At 46.4% G+C, this 20644-nt stretch overlaps 1 protein-coding gene and 1 long non-coding RNA gene across 3 annotated transcripts in view; one reads left to right on the top strand and one right to left on the bottom strand.

The window, feature by feature from the left end:
- The window catches only part of LOC137527844 (uncharacterized), an 83273-nt gene that overhangs the window by 11651 nt on the left and 50978 nt on the right, over positions 1-20644 (top strand). The window contains exon 2 of one of the 2 annotated variants that reach the window (XR_011023224.1): positions 11236-12036. This is a non-coding gene — a long non-coding RNA (uncharacterized lncRNA). The remainder of the gene's footprint in view (positions 1-11235; positions 12037-20644) is intronic. The other variant, XR_011023225.1, reaches the window with a different exon arrangement.
- KCND1 (potassium voltage-gated channel subfamily D member 1) overlaps positions 15756-20644 on the bottom strand; it is a 185777-nt gene continuing 180888 nt past the window's right edge. The window contains exon 7 of the mRNA XM_068248806.1: positions 15756-16936. Coding sequence (XP_068104907.1) covers positions 16735-16936 — 202 coding nt within the window. The 3' untranslated portion in view covers positions 15756-16734. The remainder of the gene's footprint in view (positions 16937-20644) is intronic.

Below are 20644 nucleotides of genomic sequence, written 5' to 3'. Positions count from 1 at the left end.
CCCTCAGCCTGCGAGTTCCCTCCGGAGCTCTCCTGTTACCTGCAGCTTCCCTGGAGATTCCCTCTGCCTGCGAGTTCCCTCCAGAGCTCTTCTGTTACCTGCAGCTTCCCTAGGTTTCCTCCAGCCTGTCCGTTCCCTCCTGGACTCCTAGCTGTCAGCTCCTTACCTGGGATTCTCCCTGCTTGTCTGATGTGTCCTGGTAACCATACAGCCAGCTCCCTTCCTGGGTTTTTCCCTGTCAGTCAGTTCCTTCCTGGAATCCCTAAGGTTAGGCCTATCTGTCCTGCTAGTCTGTCCTTGCCCAACGGTCCACTCTGCACTATCCCCTGTTATCCCGTCAGGTACTGGTGCAGTAGTCCTGGGGGTCGTGACCTGCAAGTACAAGGCAGCAAAGTAGTCCACCACCCACTAGGGGTGATGGCCCATCATCCCTTGAGGGGTGCGCTGGTGAAGCCCTGTGCTCATTTAGACCCCACGCTGTTTGCCCCTTGATACCAGTGACGGGATCAACAGAACCCTGACTGGTTGATTCATTAAAGAAGTTATCAAGCTAACTAACGAAAACAAGGTTTACTCACCTGGGGCTTTCTCCAGCCCCTTGCAGCTAACTGTCCCACGCCAACCGCTCTGCTCCCCGCCGCTGTCCTGGTCTCATTGCACGGTGCAGAGGCCGACCGCGGGGTTAGCCTTACTGCGCCTGCGCTGCTGTCAATCATCGCTACGTGGTCCGCGGTGAACTGCGAGTAACCCTCATTTTCGTTAGTTAGCCTGATAACTCCTTTAAGCTGCACTGCTAAAGCAGTGCCAGCTTAATGACACCAACGCCTGCTAAATACAGTGCTGCATGCTACGCAGGGTAGTGCAGCGTAGTGCGAGCTCCTAAATAACTCCCTTTAAATCATGGCCGCTCCTACTGCAAGATGTTATTGGCCTAAAATGCTGCCTGTCATGCAGCATATACCACGTAGGAGTTTTCTGTAAGCCCGCCTGAACAGCCTTCGCTGCCAATAGCAGCGCTGCACTAGCATACTGGCTGTGCTGGATTGGGCAATGGTCCTGTGTGCACATAAGCTGTTTTATAATCTGGACAGCAGAGCAGAGGGTGAGAGGCCATCGTTATATGTGGAGGAGGAGTGTCATTTGTATGTGGTGGTGATCACAGCTGTAACATGCTTGTGGGCTCTCAGTGATTCAGACAGGAATACAATAGGGTGAAAGAGGCTGTGATACCTGAGTGTCTGCTGGTGACAATGTTTGTCAACAGACTCCATCTGTCGGCTTTCTTGGGACATATTGGTGCACAGTGGTGTGATATAAACTGTTGCAACAGTGTTACACTATATTTCTTTTGTTTTCTGGCTTCTTTTGAGGTACACTTTTAAGGAGGGATTGGACTAGATACAAAGATCATGTGTGGGTGCAAGCTCCAATATTGGACTTTCGTTAACAAAGGCATTAAGGGTGGGATGTGGTCCTGATCACACACAGAAAATATCATCTATGTAACGATACCATGTCTAGCATTCAATTTAAATAATTTATGTGTGTATGACTATCTCTCTATACACGCCAATAAATGTTTTAGCGTAGAATGGGGCCACATTCGACCCCATGGCCGCACCCCTCAATTGAAGATAGATCTGCTCCTCATAATGAAAACAATTGTATTCAAGCACAATACCCAACAGAGCACATACAAAAATCAACCCGTGGCTTCCTGAATTCTGAAGCTGTCTCAAGTCACCAATAGGGAATTAGAGCAGCCAGTTTCACATCAGGTCCGCAAATGCGGACATAGAGGATTGGGCAGCAATTAGAAAAGAATGTGATTGGTCTATGTGATGTAGTTCACAGGGACGGTTCTAGACTTTTTGCCACCTGAAGCAATACATTGTGAGGATGAGTCCCCCCTCCCCTCCACGTGTGTTTGCAAAGGTGGACCGAAGAGGAGAGACACATCGGGCTGTGCATTGCAAACACTAGGACTACGCTTACATCCCTCTGCCTCCTCCAAGTCAGCATCTCCTCCCTGCTGGCCCGCAGCATCTGATCCCCAGGATGCCGGATATGTGCTGCACCGGTGCCGCATCACTCACTCGCTCTCAGCAGATTACACGTGTCCTGCTTCCTCTCTGACTACAGCGATGCCTCATGTGACCCTGCAGCACATAATAGGTCACATGAGGCACTGCTGTAGCCATGGATACAAGACCCTGAACGAGCAGATGGAGATCCCATCTCTGGAACACTGAGAGCAGGTGAGTGAAGTGGTGCTGGGCATCTAGGGAGGGGGAGACGGGGAGTGCGAGGAGTGAAACACTTAGGGAGGGGAGCTGCCTTTTGTCATCCTCTAATTTTTGCCGCCCTGAAGCACTTGATTCACGTTGCTTCATGGAAGAACTGACCCTGGTAGTTTAAATGCTATATAAGATGTGAACGCACTTGATGTTACCTGTGCTGCAATAAAGCGTAATGCTTCAAAATCAAAAGAGCAAAGTAAAGATGGTGCCAGTCTTCGTTGTTCCACATATGCTGCTAGTCTGAAGTGCTGTCAGATGGACCAAGGCAGGTCAATCATCCATTGTGGTGACCTCCTCTATACATTTCACTCATGGCACTGGTTGTGAGATATATACAAGGCCTCAAGTATGGCTCCTGACATCACAAAAGGGCTGCACATTATTCAATGTTGAGATTCAGTCATGTCTGTCATTCCTTCATTTTTATAAGAAGTGGTATTTAAAGTCATTACTGGCTTGAAGACCACCATACAAAGTTTTCACTTATTGATAGATAATTTATGTAGCTGTAAACACTGTAAGAAGGTTGACCATCCAATGTAATTACAGCAGAGTCGCCGTTATCCGGAATTCGGGCAACCGGAAGTCTCAACTAACCAGCATGCCTGATAGATAACGGGGACCCCTGTTTTTTTAGCTGTTCTGGTGGGTTTGCCTGGCCACTAAATACTCATCGATCCTCCAGCGATGTTCTGCATCACCTCCGGGCTCTTAGCGGCTTCCATCATCTGTGCACGGCAAGTGGACGTGTCACATGACCCGATGCAGGTCAGCTGACACTCCAGCTTCCATGCACGGAAAGCCACTAGGAGCCTGCAAGGTGATGCAGGACATCGCTGGAGGCTCGGTGAGTATTCTGCCTGCACCTGGGGGGAAAGTAGTGCTTTTTTGGCCAGCTGTTCAAGCTACCGGCAACTCGGCAAGCACGTGTATCGGACGATCCCCGCTGGTGCCGGATACTGGGGACTATGCTGTAATGCTCTTTATTTCATCAGATAGACATCAGACAGCATACAGCAATACAAGTGACATCTCAAAGCTGACGCTTCTTTCTCAAGCTGATAAAGAAGTGCCAGCTTTGAAACATCACTTGTATGGCTAATCTGATGTAGTAAAGAGCATTAATTACATTGGATGGTGCCGATCCATCTCCTTCCATCTTCGATTTGACCTGGTGTACTGCCAGACTGGCCTTGGCACATTAGACTGGAGAACATAGAGGAGTGCTCCACCATCTTCTAACACACAGCTATAGACACTAGATAAACTGTCTAATATTGCCGTTTTTTTTTTTTTTACTTGATTTGGCAACGATTTTATGATCTCTGCTGGGAGCGCTCGCTGAGTGCTGCTGGGAATCTGTCCAATCATGCTTGGTGGCTCATGATAAGATGATGCATTCCTGTGTACAGTCTGCTGCCCTTTCCATAATGGTAACGGTAATGCTCAGTCAAGTCATTCATTGCGGCACAGTACAGCGCCAGCAGTGCCCTGACGCTGGTACAGTGGCAACTCTACTTTAAAAAAAAATATTTTGGTAGCCTATGTATCAGTCTAAGGCTCAACACACACCATACAATCTTGGTTGTTCAATCTTACCACTTTCATGTAGTATAAGAGCTTATCCAATCAATCATTCAAGGTATTTTTAATCTGTTGGCCCTTATACTACATAGATTTGGTAAATCTGTACAACCAAGATTGTATGGTGTGTGTTGAGCTTAAAGGATACCACAACTGAAATGTGACATAATGAGATAGACATGTGTATGTACAGTGCCTAGCACACAGATAACTATGCTGTGTTCCTTTTTGTCTTTCTCTGCCTGAAAGAGTTAAATATCAGGTATGTAAGTGGCTGACTCAGTCCTGACTCAGACAGGAAGTGACTACAGTGTGACCCTCACTGATAAGAAATTCCCCTTTTTTTTACCTCTTTCTTGCTCTCAGAAGCCATTTTCTGCTAGGAAAGTGTTTTATAGTTGGAATTTCTTATCAGTGAGGGTCACACTGTAGTCACTTCCTGTCTGAGTCAGGACTGAGTCAGCCACTTACATACCTGATATTTAACTCTTTCAGGCAGAGAAAGAAAAAAAGGAACACAGCATAGTTATCTGTGTGCTGGGCACTGTACATACACATGTCTATCTCATTATGTCACATTTCAGTTGGGGTATCCTTTAAGTGTACCATGATGGATTACATTGGTTTATATATCCTGTGCCTTGATTTTCCAATAAAAACATCTATCTATCTATATATATAATAGACTAAGTGCCTCAACCTTCAAACAAGAAGAAGAAGTACTTTGCATGAGAAAATTTATGCATGCTCAAACACCAAGTTTAAGGCCTCTTTTCCACGGACTGTTGAGCTGTGTGCTCAGCAAGCAGTTACCAGGCAGCAGTGAGCAGATACCAGGCAGCAACAAGCAGTTACCAGGCAGCAGCAAGCAGTTATCAGTCAGCAGTGAGCAGATACCAGGCAGCAACAATCAGTTACCAGGCAGCAGCAAGCAGTTACCAGGCAGCAGTGAGCAGATACCAGGCAGCAACAAGCAGTTACCAGGCAGCAACAAGCAGTTACCAGGCAGCAGCAAGCAGTTACCAGGCAGCAGTGAGCAGATACCAGGCAGCAACAAGCAGTTACCAGGCAGCAACGAGCAGTTACCAGGCAGCAGCGAGCAGTTACCAGGCAGCAGCGAGCAGTTACCAGGCAGCAGCGAGCAGTTACCAGGCAGCAGCGAGCAGTTACCAGGCAGCAGTGAGCAGTTACCAGGCAGCAGTGAGCAGTTGTGAGAGTTTGAGAGCCATTTCACTGCCTATTCACAGTCCATGGAAAAGAGGCCTTACCCTAGCGAGTCTGACATTGCAAATCTGGCCTAATTGGCTATTCATGAGGCAATGCTCATGCAAATGCATGCACAAACCAATACCACAAAGCAGTCACCCTGCTACATGCTACATTAGCACTATCCGGCTTAGTGCACACCAGAGCGGTTCGGCAGCGTTTTGCGATCCACTTGCGGCTGCGGATACACTTGGGTAATGTATTTCAATGGGCTGGTGCACACCAGAGCGGGAGGCGTTTTGCTGAAACGCATACTCCCGCGGTGAGGCATTTTTTGGATTGCGGAGGCGGTTCTGCCTCCAATGTAAAGTATAGGAAAAACGCAAACCGCTCTGAAAAACGGCAGTTCAGAGCGGTTTTGCAGGAGTTTTTGTTACAGAAGCTGTTCAGTAACAGCTTTACTGTAACAATATATGAAATCTACTACACCAAAAACGCTTTACAAAACCGCAAAATGCTAGGTGAAATGCTACAGAAAAATAAGAAAAAGCGTTTCAAAATCTGCTAGCATTTTGCGGATCTGCTAGCAGTTTTTGGTGTGCTCCAGGCCTCCAGGAGCGCCACGGGGAGGATTCCCAATGCCCCCTTTTTATACAACTGGGGGGACCGCAGGGTCCCAGGCTCTCTCACTGCCTTGAAACCACAGCGGCACCGCGGAGGGGGAGGCTGGGTGGCGTGGACGACCCCCCCAAGTGTGGCCAGCGCCGGGGAGAGCCGTCTGCACCCACCTCCCAATATTAAAAACAGGCACTTACCTTAACGTCCATTGCGTTCTGCTACATGCGCATTAATTTGGGGGCACCACATGAGAAAGGAGAGAAGCATGGGTCACCCCGAGCTTTAGAGCTCAGGGCTGGCTCACATACAGCACTCCAGAGGGGGGGGGGGGGGGGAGGACAGGCGCACTCTCTCCAGGGTTCACACCACCGGAGCAAGCCATCCACCACCTGCCTCCAAAGGCCACAAACTGCACAAAATGCTTTCCATGAGAAAATTAATGCGCATGTAGCAGAACCCAATGGACGTTAAGGTAAGTGGCTGTTTTTAATATTAGGAGGTGGGTGCGGACGGCTCTCCCCAGCGCTGGCCACGCTTGGGGGGGGGGGGCGGCTGCGCCACCCAGCCTCCCACTCCGGGGTGCCGCTGTGGTTCCCAGGCAGCGAGAGGGCACTTTGCAGTATTGGTTTTTTGACCCTGCAGAGTTTGGCATGCGAAAGCAAATGCATATTTGCATGAGCATTGCCTCATGAATAGCCAATTAGGCCGGATTTGCAAAGCCAGACTTGCTAGGGTTAAACTTGGTGTTTGAGCACGCATACATTTTCTCATGGAAAGCCTACTTCTTCTTGCTTCAAGGTTGAGGCACGTACTCTATCAGATAGATAGATAGATGCGGCGTATGCTACGACGCAGGTTGGCTAGTTTAAATAAAAAAGATATATATTTTGTAGATTAAGCCCATGGTGGGCTAGGTAACCTGTTCTTGACCTTTTTCCATCTTGCTCGTAGTCTTTGGGATCCCTCCTGCTCTCTATACTCTGGTCTGTTAACAAGCCATTCTGAACAGGGCATGTGCGAGTTGCCAGTTCTTTCGTACAACTGCTTCCTCTTACTGGCCATGCGCAATTCGGGAACTCGCACGTGCCCTGTTACGTTTTCCTCATGGATAGCCCCGACTTCCTCCAGCCTATTCAACTAATGGGCCAGTCAAATATTAGAGGGTCGGGGAACGGTGGGGAGCAGGGGCGTAGCAATAGGGGGTGCAGAGGTAGCCACCGCATTGGGGCCCTTGGGCCAGAGGGGCCCCGAAGGGCCCTCCCTCAACTACAGTATTAGCTCTCTATTGGCTCTGTGCTCATAATAATCACTTCTATAGATACTTTGAATAGTAATAATCATTAACAAACTGCTCCCCATTCCCTTCTTGCACCTCTCTGACACTGTAGTTTCCATTGGCAGGTTTTGGTGCCCTGTATGAATTGTTATGTATAGAGTGCTTGAGGGGCCCCATTGTAAAACTTGCATCGGGGCTCACAGCTCCTTAGCTACGCCACTAGTAGGGAGGAACCCCAAAAACAACAAGAACTGCGCAGGTCGCCAGGAACAGGTAATTTAGTCCACCATGGGCATAAAGGAACTGCTAAGTGAGGGAAAAAGTAGAGTTGTATGTTTCTGGGGCTTCTACCAACCCCTGAAGTAACTGAGGTCCCTGACCGCATTTTTTCCTTCTGGTTACCTCCGTTGTGTGGTGATCAGCTCCTGTTGCACATTCTAGGCATGCGTAGTTGCAAGTTTTGTGAACTGTGTGTGCACATTACAATCCCGGCAGTGGGAGCGTGATCAAGAAGGGGTGCAGCTGGGACAGTGCATGGGGTGACAGCAGCAGAGGGTGTGTGATAATCATTGTTTGAAAAACACGCCCCTGAAATCACACCAATATTTCTAATATTTATTTTAGGCTGATGTTGCCCAGTTTCTGACTGACTGTTCTTTTATTGATAGAAAATTAGTTGGGGTATTAGATGATCCCAGTTTGAAAAATGTATTTCTAACATGTTCTTACTGCTTCTTAATCGTTTCCTGCTTTCACTCTTGTTGCAATTTGTATCTGTAATAGCAGCAGCGGCGAACGGTGCCTCCACGGAGGGGACCTGGGGGACGTCGGCTGCGTCGAACGCTTCCGCCGCCGCAGCCGTCTCTGTGCCCCTGCCCGTCTTCTCGGCGTGTAGGACGCCGAGGACTGGGCTTTCTGCCGCACACACGGTCGCTGTCTTGCGCGGGCGCGCGCACACACAGGACCTTTATTCGGGGAGGAGAGGCGTCAGCTGACCGGCTGGTCGGCTGACGTCAGATGAGTCCCACGGCGCCCAGGATTGGCTGATCCTGGAGGGGTGTGCCAGTGGGGTCTCCTCTGCTTCATAAGCCTCCGGGCTTCATTTAGGATTGTCTGTTGTCGTGAGTACTTGTGTGTTAGCGCGCAGACCTTAGGCTAGTTCCCTGCTGTTGATACTAAGGATTTCACACCTAGTCTAGGATATTGCAGTATTGCTATTGTTACTTGTAGACTAGTTCCCAGGTGTTGATGCCACGGATTTCACACCCACACTAGGATATTACTACTGTATTGATCTCCTGTGTATGACTCTTAGCTATTACCTCTGACTCTGATCCTGCCTTCTGATCCTGTACTTTCGCCTATCTGTCTACCTGTTGCTGAACCTCTGCCTGATTACCGTTTACTCTCTTGTCTCACGATTCTGTACCGATACGTATCCTCCTGTTGCTGAACCTCTGCCTGATTACCGTTTACTCTCTTGTCTCACGATTTTGTACCGATACGTACCTCTCTGTTGCCGACCCTTGCCTGCCTGAGCATTTCTACTCGCCAGTGGGCCCTCGCCACTGGTGAGGCGTTTACTGCACCAGCTCCGCTGGTTAAGCAACTCAGCTAGGCTATAGTTCAGCCTTAATTACCTGCTCACTAGGTATCTGTCATTTTCAGTATTGTTTCTCCAGATTGCTGGAACTTGTACGCTAGTACATGCTGCGTGTACTGATAGTACCTCACCAGCCCCTCTGGTGAGGTTTCTTCTAACTATTAAAGTTACGGTTGCACCCAAACACTTACACTTTATTTGGTGTCCAGAGGTTAGCCATACTTGTATTATTGGTGATTCTGCAGATCACTAATAATCAGGTATATATCTGTATTGTCGGTGATACTGCAGATCACCGATAATCAGATACTCTCTGCGTGCTGACACCGACCGTTACAGTATCTCATCATGCCTCTGCAGATTTTATAAGAACTTCAGCAGACACGTTGAGAACTAGTATGTTGTGATGTGGTGTTGATACATCCGGCCTGTAGATGTCACTGTTCTAGTTGTTTACTGCCGTGTGATGGGTTGTTGGTTCCTGTTCTGCACTGGCTAGAGGCAATGGCATGTGGAGAAGACAGTTGGTGTAGACAGGACTGCATAGCTCCCAACTTTTTGATATGAGAAAGAGGGACACTTAAGCCACGCCCCTGCCACATCTCTTACCACGCCCCGGCACACCCCTAATCACGCATACCATAACGATTTAATAAGAAAAATATGTTGTTTTATAATACAAACCACTCTGATCCCTTCTATCCTGGTTCATTTTCCTTCATATTAACATTTTAAAATTAGTAATATAGCAATTTAAAGGATGGGAATAAAGTTTAGAATCATTTTTTAGTAGATAATTATATATATTTACATAGAAAGAGGGACAAAGTCCTGAAAGAGGGACAAATGAGGAGGAAAGAGGGACAGGGCTCCAAAAGAGGGACTGTCCCTCCGAAAGAGGGACAGTTGGGAGCTATGGGACTGCAAGAGGCTGGAGGAAGCCCCAGGTAAGTTAAACTGGCCACCTTATAGCCACTTTAGGTTCCCTTTTACACTTGCAATGCAAGTGTGCGTTGCCTACTAGAGATGCATAGCTCCCAACTGTCCCTCTTTCGGAGAGACAGTCCCTCTTTGGAAGCCCTGTCCCTCTTTCCTCCTCATTTGTCCCTCTTTCAGGACTTTGTCCCTCTTTCTATGTAAATATATATATTTCTCTACTAAAAAATGTGTTAGATTGACTCTAAACTTTATTCCCATCCTTTAAATTGATATATTACTAATTTTAAAATGTTAAAATGAAGGAAAATGAAGCAGGATAGAGAGGACCAGTGTTGTTTGAATTATTAAACAACATATTTTCCTTATGAAATCTTTATGGTATGCGTGACTAGGGGTGTGACGGGGGCGTGATCAGGGGTGTGGCTTAAGAGTCCCTCTTTCTCATCTCAAAAAGTTGGGAGGCATGGAGATGGCCCAAACTGTTCGCATCAAACAGGCCATGAGGAATGACCTTGGGGTCATTTCCGCATTCGTCATATTACACATTACTGCACAGACTTTTTCCCGGTGGCTGCGCGTCCTTGATTGCGCGCCTGCAGCAGGGAGTGCTCGGCGTGACGTCATGTGCATGCGCAGAGCGCTCCCGGCTGCAGGCGTGCAATCAAGGACGTGCGGCCGCCGGGAAAGTGTCTGCGTAGTAATCCATAAGATGACGAATACGGAAATGACCCCAAGGTCATTCCCCATGGCCTGTTCGCTGCGAACAGTTCGGCGTACAGGTAGCCACATCACTATTGCCTACCCTGTTTTACCGCAGGGTTACGCAATGGCCAAGCAAGAGTACGGGGCCTTGCAAACTTACCGCATTGCGTTGTACCGGACGTTTTCCAAATTGCCGCCAAGCAAACACAAAGTCTGCAGTGCAGCGTGTTACCGCATGCCTTCCATGGCAACACAACGACGTCAGTGGAAGTCATTGGAGTCAATGGGCGATGGAGGAATTTCATCAACTTGAGCGCGTTGTGTAGCAACACACATGCACGGACTGACGGGAATTTCAGTGATGTACTTCCTGCCCATGGAGTACATCACGGAGCAGGGGGCAGTGCTATACATATGATGCCATAGCTCCCAACTGTCCCTCTTTCAGAGGGACAGTCCCTCTTTGGGAGCCCTGTCCCTCTTTCCTCCTCATGTGTCCCTCTTTCAGGACTTTGTCCCTCTTTCTATGTAAATATATATATATATATATGTATGTATCTACTAAACAAAATGTGTTTGATTGACTCTAAACTCTATTCTCATCCTTTAAATTGATATATTACTCATTTTAAAATGGTAATATGAAGGAAAATGAACCAGGATAGAAAGGACCAGTGTGGTTTGAATTATAAAACAACATATTTTTCTTATGAAATCTTTATGGGATGTGTGATTAGGGGTGTGCCGGGTGCGTGATCAGGAGTTTGGCGGGGGCGTGGCTTAAGTGTCCCTCTTTCTCATCTCAAAAAGTTGGGAGGTATGTGATCCTGTCAGCGCACTCTACCATAGGGTCATATGTTTGTCATTGTTTTGCATTGTGGTGGTATGTGGCAGGAGTATAGCATCCCCACCGCAACGCAAAAAAATAAGTGTAAAATCGGCCTCAAAAACTGGAACACATGAAATAACATCAGTTTAATTTTTAAATTATTTTATTTTTCCATCAGACTTGTTTGTTCCTTATCATCAAAAGAAACTGTTTAAAAGAACCAATGAGATGCAAAGTCTGAAACATACTCCCCGCCCACCCACGGTGACGACTGCCAGACACTTAACATGCATGGAAGACAAAATAGTGACAGACGGCTCTGCATGGATCCATTGGAGGGACAGGAAACAGTCAGGACAGATCAAAGGCAGGGGATGTAGCTGCTCACAGAGAAAATAGGAGGTGTCCATCAGATCACAGATTTCCCGAGAACAGATGCCTGCTCAGAAAACAGGACCACAAGGCCCGGAGTCTTCAGTCTGGACTGTGTGGTTGTTTTAGTGCCCTTCGTCCTCCATAGCTAAAAGATGGGCGTTTCCACAGGCATGTCTAATGGATGAGGTCCTCTTCCCAAAGGTGCAACTATAGCCATGCAATGAGGTCCAGCGGCAGCAGGGGCCCAGTACGAAGAGAAAAGAGACAATCAAAGCCCCCTCTGTCATGCTGCACAATGATGTATCCGGGAAGGAAAGATGTTTGGCAAATAATTAAGAGAAAGTTAATGCACGATCAGTAAAGGCACCTGTGCCAGATTGCCTGTTTTCCTATTGGGTGGGCAAGCCTTGGAAGGACAGGTAACTAGAACCTGTTGCTTCTGCAGGCCAAGGACCTTTTGTTATTCTGTATTAACTGCATAGTATTCTGGAACATGGACTGACACCCAGTGGATGTTACAGGGTACTGATCCACAGACCATACTGCTGAGTTAATAACTTTGCCAAACTTAGGGTTACCCAACAGTGTCTTAGACATATTTATGGTGAGTCTGCTTCTGGGATCCAAGCTCTGCCCAACTGAATGCAGTCCGTACGAATGTGCGCCTCACTTCTACTACAGAGAAGGGAAGATAAGGCGTGAGACCGTGGGAAGGTTTAAGCAGAGCTAAGAACCTCATCCAAGAACTCTCACAACTGTAGTCACTGCTGAGGCATTCTGGGGGGTCATTCACCACATCAGCAGTTGCTAATAATGATTTATCAATTAGGTAAATTTAGCTTTTATACTGAACCAGTGGGCAGTAAAACAAAAACCAAGTAACATTGCTTCATTACGGTGGGCAACATAAGGTGCCATGCTCCTTTGCCTATACTGGGAGCTTCTGAAAGTGAAGGTCACACTAAATACAAAACAAATAATCACTGATTTAGTACCTAAAATGTCAAGGACTGCGATATCTCCTGAAGGTCCAATAAGCAGAAAGCTTTTCCTCAGATTGTGCACAGAACCACCCCTTGCTCCTCCCCCTCCTCCAAACAACCCTAGCTATTGGATAGGTTCTCACTCCTCACTTGAGTTCTCTCCTCTCTGCACTCACAAACATACATGAATAGCAAAACATACACGATTTTCTTATGTTATGTTTTGATGCGTGTTCAGTATTTTAAAATATGCTAAAACTGAATTTCCATTAAGTGAAAATTCACTGTTGCCGAGGAAATGGAAATGCCTTTGTTTTAGATCTGTATGATGTAGGAATGTACGGGCGAGTTCACACGGACGTCGTCTGCACAAACGCCGTGTCTGATCCCATCGTTTCCCCTCATCTCATTCTTTCCTGAACGCAACCTGTAGCCTCCAGGATTGGTTACCGTGGTGCTTCTGTGCCCTGCTGTAGCAGTCAAATTCAAGATGCACAGAGCAAACAACAGGAAGTCCTGCAGAAGGTAGCCGAATGATTTTCTGCACGCTTGCAGAAAAGCATTTGACCGAGACGCCGGACTGCTGGTTCAGACGCCGGACTGCTGGTTCAGACGCCGGGCTGCTGGTTCAGACGCCGGGCTGCTGGTTCAGACGCCGGGCTGCTGGTTCAGATGCCCGTCTGAACCAGCCCTAAATGGAAAAATGCCTTTTGGAAGAAAAAAAAAACACTTTGCAGAATACAGATATATTTATAGCAGTTTTCAATGAAGGTGGATTTTTCTACCTAGGACACACTTACCATCGGTCACACAATAACTTAGCATTGCAGTCTAGCTTGGCTAACCTCCCACAATGCACTTTGTTTGGAGTTTTACTGCCCACAGGATAATATCAATGCCCAAGTAGTGCATGAGGTTTTGCAGAACTTACCATCAGAGAGTCCAATGTTCTGCAGATAGGAATAATTATATTGTGCAGGTCTTCTTCTTCCATAGGCAGAGCTGTAATACGTGGATCATTCTTACACGTTGCGCTATCTACATGTCAGTAGTTGGGAGAGGACAAAGCAATGCTGTATAGACTGTTCACACATGAGAAGGCTTGTGCTACAGCCTTTGTCTCAGTAACAAGCAATACAATGAAAAATAAATCTAAGTATCCCCCCCATATCCTCTGCTTTTAAACCTTGTGGGCGAGTACCTAGAACGGTACCCAGACAAGCTTGTGTACCCCAAATCCCACCCACCCCCCACCCCTTCCCCTGAAATATGGCTGTGTTTCAGTTGTGCCCACGTGTGCATATATGAAAGTCACAACATGCATAGAAGGGCCCTTTGTAATGCCCAGTGAGAGCCCACAGGGGGTGCTGTGGCCACCCAAATACACCAACACCTCCAACGCCCTCTATTGCCGTAAAGTTGCCGCGGGCGACCTGTTCTGTCCAAGGCCATGCCGTGATTGCACAACAATCAAACTGTGACATGGTACCCGACCGCTAAATGCACAGTGACATTGTTTCTAGAAAGGAAGCGGGCGGTGTACTCCTCGGCTTCTGTGGTTGGCTTTAGTAGGTGGCAGGCAGAGAGCGGCGGTGGCAGGTGGCATGCAATGGCCACTGAATGAAGGTTCAGACACTTTAGAATCTACCAGGCCTTAAACACCTCGACCAGTGAGAGAGGAATTGTAAAATCAGTATGTCCCTGAGTCAAAAGCTCAAATCATTCCTTTGTTTGTTTTTTAACCTAGGTGGGAGACCACAGCCCTCCACCCTGCTTTGATATGCATAGTCTTCAACAATCTGCAGCGCCGCCACAGTTTTCCCTGCAGGGCGCTGCCTCGCGGTTTTACGGTGCTGGACACGCCTCTGCACTAACATACCCAGCGCTGTGTATACCTCTGCAGAGTCCCATACCCTGACTACAGACATATTTTGTGCTATGTATATGTGTCAATATATCTACAGAGTGCTGTGCCTACATATACATAGCTCTGTGCCTATAGACACTATACATCCCTCCCCCCATAGAGATGTGGCCTGTGCTGTACATCAATATATATCTACAGTTCTGTACACCCAAGTATAGACCTGTGTGCTGTGTCTCAGGTCCATAATGCAGAGATTCCTTCCACCCTCCCTCCCCCACCTATACATATAGAATAATATTACATGTGCATAGATTTCCTCTAAGTTTGTGCATTTCTCTAGCCTACAAAATCATCAGTCCAATGGGAACCGAGAGCACTACTTTTGGTGGGACAACGTGTGTCGGAGCGAATGTATACTGGGTAGGAGTGGATGTACACTTAGTGGTATTGAGTAGTGTCAGAATGATAGTGTTTTGCATGGGACAGGGACATGAGTAAGAGACCTCATTCAGATAACCTGACCGGAAACCCATAGTTTACTGCCTGAAGCAATACATTGTTGTGACGTTGGCGCTGCAACACTCCCCCGCTCTCAGCAGATTAGCACTGGGATCACCAGCCGCATGTGAAGTCCTGCTTCCTGACTACAGCGGCACTTTATGTGAGTTGGTAGTATGTATCACGTCACATGAGGCACCGCTGAAGCCATGGATACAGGATGCTGGATGGGCAGATGGAGATCACATCAGGTGCGGGTACCAGATTCACCAGAAAGCGGGTTGCGGGTTGGGTGTGGGTAGCGGGGCTGCGGGTGCAGGTCTGAAACATTAGACCCGCACAGGGCATCAGGTCGGGTACCTGCAGGTTACCCAAAATGCGGGTTGGGTTTGTGTACCTGTTTTGATTTGAATCGGGTTGTGGGTCACATGCGGGTAGTGGGTCTGCAGGTGCGGGTCTGGTGTGGGTACCAGATTCACCAGAATGTGGGTCGGGTGTGGGTAGCAGGGTTGCGGGTCTGAAAAATTAGACCCGCGCAGGCCTCTAGGGTCAGGCATACCTTATCTGCGTCTGTTTCCATTAGAAGGACAGTGAGTGGTTGAATCAAAGTAAATGTCCAGTCAATCAGCACCTAATGCAACCAACCCCTCTTTTAGCTGCCTTTATCTGACATCTGTAATATTGACCATTTTATAGCTCAATCGAGTTTTTAATTGTTTAGTATAATAGTGTAAGTTTTCCTATATGCCTATTACTTGATTTTTGGCAAATTAATGTGCCCCCAGGCCCGTGGTGAGTGTTGCAGACTCGCAGTTGAGCCTTCGGTGTCTGTAATCTTTTTGAATTGTCTGCCTGCCGCAACGCATTGCCAAAAACAGGCCTTCACTAAACACCGCGTTAGTACACGGTGTTCCTTGTCTGGCATCTGTCAAAAACAGGAAGTGACGTACGCTTGCGGTCACTTCCTGTTTTGTGTATGCGGAAGTGCACAGAAGCGTATTGGTGAAATACGCTTCCGCGCATGCATGCCGCGACTTCGCAACACCAAAGTGCTTAAAGAACCCTGCGTTGCCATAGACTAACATGACTTCCAGGCCGACAGATCGCCACAGGAGCCGCGCGGTAATGTAGGTATGCGCTAGTGTTAAATCGGGCACTTCCGGAGCAGCGTACTGCAACGTGGGAAATATGAACTACCCCACAGACTTTCATTAGGCTGCGGAAGCAGTGCGGCAATTTGAAGTACCGCACCGCCCCAGTGTGAAAGGGCCCTTATGGCCAACGGTTTAACAATGCTTTGAGTAGATTGGTTGGGTAACGCTCCCATAGTACTACATGAATATAGGAGGGACAAGATTGTATGGCGTATGAACAATGTAACGTGCATTTACTGTATCCTACCGAGTGATTGGTTCCCATTGGAATAATTCACCCATAAAATAGACCACCTTTAATCAGTGTCTTTAGCATCCTTTGTCATCATGGCTAAACGCCATTTGTGAAGGAGGTGCATGAAGAAAATAGTGAAAAAATTATATATCTATATATTTCTAATGTGCTTTTAGTACCCCCATCATTCTAAACCTATAAACCCTTTTTTTTTAGAAGAACTTCCTTCAGTGGTCCATTGAGGGGTTTTGGTCTTGTGACAGTCTAGACAACGCTGGAGGAATTTAAGTTGTGCAGTTTTTCACTGGTGTATATTAGCATGTAGCGCCATATGCACAGCTTCATGTCAAATGATATCACGTCTCTACAGAATGCTGTTGCTAGGCAACAGCATCCGCTTGTGTCCTCTTAATGCATGTACGCTGCAAGACACGACTTGTGTCTCCTTCACCCGGCCACATGGAGATGAGCTGATTGTCTGGTATGGTGGTATGAGGTGTCAGTATGTATGGGGTGTCACAGTGTGTTTGATGCGTCGCTAGTTCCAGGGGAGGTGGAAAAGTCCCTACAAGCTGGAAATCCTAACAGTCTCCTGGTAGTATCTGGCGGTGACGCTTGAATTCCTCAGGACGCCAGGGCTAGGCGAGGATGGCTCGTCCGGCGTGTTGGCGGGGGGAGTGGGGATGCTGATGATGGCGGCGGTAAGGTCTGACGTCTCACAGTTCAGCTTCATGTTCCCGTGGGTTTTGGCGTTGAGGCTGGAGCGGCTGCGTAGATGGGAGAGACAGAAACAGGAGAGCGTCAGGTGACTGAACACAAAGCACATCGAGTAACAGGCAGAGGCCACAAATTGCTTTGAGTTGATTAAAACACGAGATGCCTTTTCACAGGTTTTTAGAATGTGTGAAAGATGCCAGGCCTGTTGTAAAGCAAGCCTGAGCACACTTCCAGCCAGGGCGCAATCATTGGGCCCCATAGCAAAGTTTTGGTGGCGCCTTTTGTGCCCCACCCCCACATAAATTTAAAGCAAACCCAGGAGGTTTGCAATCCATATTTATCAATACATCAGGAGGGGGAAGCATCTGACTGCTAAAGAGGCTTCCCCTGTCATCCTCTGCAGACCCCTTCCACCGCTAGGATCTCAGAAGTGTTGGATCCCTGCGCACAGCACCACCACCATCCCACTCAGGCTCCATTGGAAATAGCTGAGCTCGATCAGGTTCCTGCTACTGCGCAAGAGCAGACAGTTAGCACCTGTGCAGTGGCATGGACACAATCAGGCCAGGCTATTGCTGAAGAGAGCTGAGCAGGACGGTGGTAGTGCGCTTCCCCCTCCCTAAATAAGTACCCACTAGGGGCACTTTTTTCGCTACAGGTTCCCTTTAAAGTAGCCAGAGCCCCCCAGCTTCATTAACAGTATCCAGAGGTACCCCCCAAGTAGACCCCAGTATAGGTAGACAAAAGTTCCTCCCACAGTACAGGTAGCCAGAAGTAGTTCCCCCCAGTATTGGTAGTAGCTATCCAGTATTGGTAGTCAGAGCTGTCCCATGTATAGGTAGCCAGAAGCAGCCCCCTTAGTTTAGGTAGCCACATGATCCCCCACATAGGTAGTTAGAAGCAGTTCCCCCCAGTATCTTTATAGGTAGCCAGAAGGACCCCCTAGAGGTAACCAGATGTAGTGGCCCGCCTTGTTTAAAGCGGTCTAACACCCAGCATTACAACTTTGCTTTAAAAGATTGCTTACAGCTTAGAAACTATTATGCCAGATTTTTTTTTTAAGCAGAAATTCACTGTAAGGGTTAAACATGACATTTTAGTTTTGGATTTAGCTAGATATCTGCATGGTTTTTTTTGTTACAAATGTATCTTTGTTTGGAATGCAAATAGACGTCTGAAAAGCCTGTCTGGGAAGCCCTCTGTGCTTTCTCAGAGAGGTGTTTGTTTATTTACATTGTAAATAGATACATTTGTATCTAATAACCTCAGCGATTTCTAGCTAAATGCAACACTAAAATGTCATGTTTAATCCATTCAGTGAATTTCTGCAAAAAAAAAATATGGCATAATAGTTTCTAAGCTGTAAGCAATCTTTTAAAGCAAAGTTGAAATGCTGGGTGTTAGACCACTTTAAGTAGCCAGAAAGACCTCCTATAGATAGCTAAATGTAGCCACCTCCCATTTAGATATTCAGAAGGACCCCCGTAGTGGTAGCCACATGTACCCCCCTCCTCCCATTACTATGCACTTTAGGTGGCGGGGGCCATTGCGGACTTCCATTTCCACGCACACAGGCCCCCTCGTGGCTATAGGCCCCGTAGCAGCTGCTATGGTAAGCCTTCTGCCACCACTTCCTATGCTTGAATATCATCTTTTTATACAGTTGCTTTATAAATGAAGAATAATTATAGTAATTTACCATAGTTATTAATAATCAGGGGAGAACTGTCAGTGTTACAGTAAACAGACCTCGTTCATCAGCGTATTATTCATATGAGAGCCTGTACTGGCCCACAGCAATTGTACTCAAGGCTATAAGGACTTGTACAGTGATAGAGCAGAGTGTTCTGAACATGCAGATAGGCACCCAGTATAGCAAATTAGAACTCTTTACTGAAGAGAAATATGCTGAGATATATCATACATCATCATCAGGAAATGCAGCTTACTTAGAACAGAGAGGAATAGTACACAGAGTGTATACAGGAAATCACAATACCATAGAGATCATTGTGTCACTTTACAGACAGTGACATTTTGTAGTTGCTTTACTAATTTGCAGTTTAACCCATTCAGGTTCCGTCGTTTTCACGTGAGAAATGTTCACCTCCCATTCATTAGCCTATAACTTTATCACTACTTATCACAATGCACTGATCTACATCTTGTTTTTTCCGCCACCAATTAGGCTTTCTTTGGGGGGTACATTTTGTTAAGAGCCACTTTACTGTAAATGCATTTAAACAGGAAGAATAAGAAAAAAATGGAAAAATTCATTATTTCTCAGTTTTCAGCCATTATAGTTTTAAAATAATACATGCCTCCATAATTAAAACTCACGTATTGTATTTGCCCATATGTCCCGGTTATTACACCGTTAAAATTATGTCCCTATCACAATGTATGGCGACAATATTTTATTTGGAAATTAAGGTGCATTTTTTTCCATTTTGCATCTATCACTATTTACAAGTTTAAAATAAAAAAATATAGAAATATTTCATCTTTACATTGATATTTAAAAGTTTAGACCCTAGGGTAAATATTTACATTTTTTTTTTATTATTATTGTAATGGATTTTTTTTTTATAGTAAACATTTTTATTTGGGTACTTTTGGGAGGGTGGGAGGTAAACAATAGATTTATAATGTAAATGTGTGTTAATTCTTTTTTTTTTTTCAGGTGTAGTATTACTTTTTGGCCACAAGATGGCGGCCATGAGTTTGTTTACATGACGTCACTCTAAGCGTAGCACGCGCTTAGAGTGACACATCGGGAAGGGAACGGCCAGAAAAGGCGCAGCTTCCGAGAGAAGCTGTCGCTTTTTCAGCGGGGGAGAGGAATCAGTGATCGGGCTCCATAGCCCGATACATTGATTCCTTGGCTTCCGAATCCGCGGCCGGGAGTGCGTGTGCACGATCGGCCACGGGGGCGCGCAGTAGCGCGCACTACGTCCAGGAACCAAAATAGGTTAATGTATTCCTGATGATACTACCAACATACACATGAGCAGATACTCAGCCCAACCTTTGGGCAATCATTCTGATGTCCTGATCGATTATTCTGATGTCCAATCGATTGCACGGTAATACCACATCAGAGTAGCTTGTGTATTATGAGTCTTCTCTCTAATATTTTGTTTTCCTGCTCCTGTCACCGTATATAAATTAGTCTTGTGCAGATCCAAATAGCGACACATGCACTAGGAGTGAGCAGGTGAAGTTCCCTTAACCACTTCAGCCTACAGTGTTGTTCACCTTATGCATCAGAGCAACTTTCACCTCCCATTCATTCACCAATAACTTTATCACTCCTTATCACAATGAATTGATCTATATCTTGTTTTTTCCGCCACTAATTAGGCTTTCTTTTCTTCTTTGCTTTCTTTGGGTGGTACATTTTGCTAAGAATTATTTTTTTCTAAATCCGTTTTAACAGGAATATTAAGAAAGAAATTGAAGTTTTTGGCCATTATAGTTTGAAATTAATACATGCTACTGTAATTAAAATTCATGTATTTTATTTGCCCATTTGTCCCGGTTATTTCACCGTTTAAAATTATGTCCCTATCGCAATGTATGGTGCAATATTTTATTTAGAAATAAAGGTGCATTTTTTCAATTTGCATCCATCAATTTACAAGCTTATAATTAAAAAATATATAATAATATACTCTCTTGACATGCATATTTAAAAAGTTCAGACCCTTAGGGCCGGTTCACACTTGCGGTTCCCTGCCAAACGGACCGGATGACCT

The sequence above is a fragment of the Hyperolius riggenbachi genome, chromosome 8, assembly GCF_040937935.1.
Source record: "Hyperolius riggenbachi isolate aHypRig1 chromosome 8, aHypRig1.pri, whole genome shotgun sequence".
Taxonomy (NCBI): Eukaryota; Metazoa; Chordata; class Amphibia; order Anura; family Hyperoliidae; genus Hyperolius; species Hyperolius riggenbachi.
Note: the sequence above shows the minus strand (reverse complement) of the source record. Positions and strands in the feature narration are given on the sequence as shown.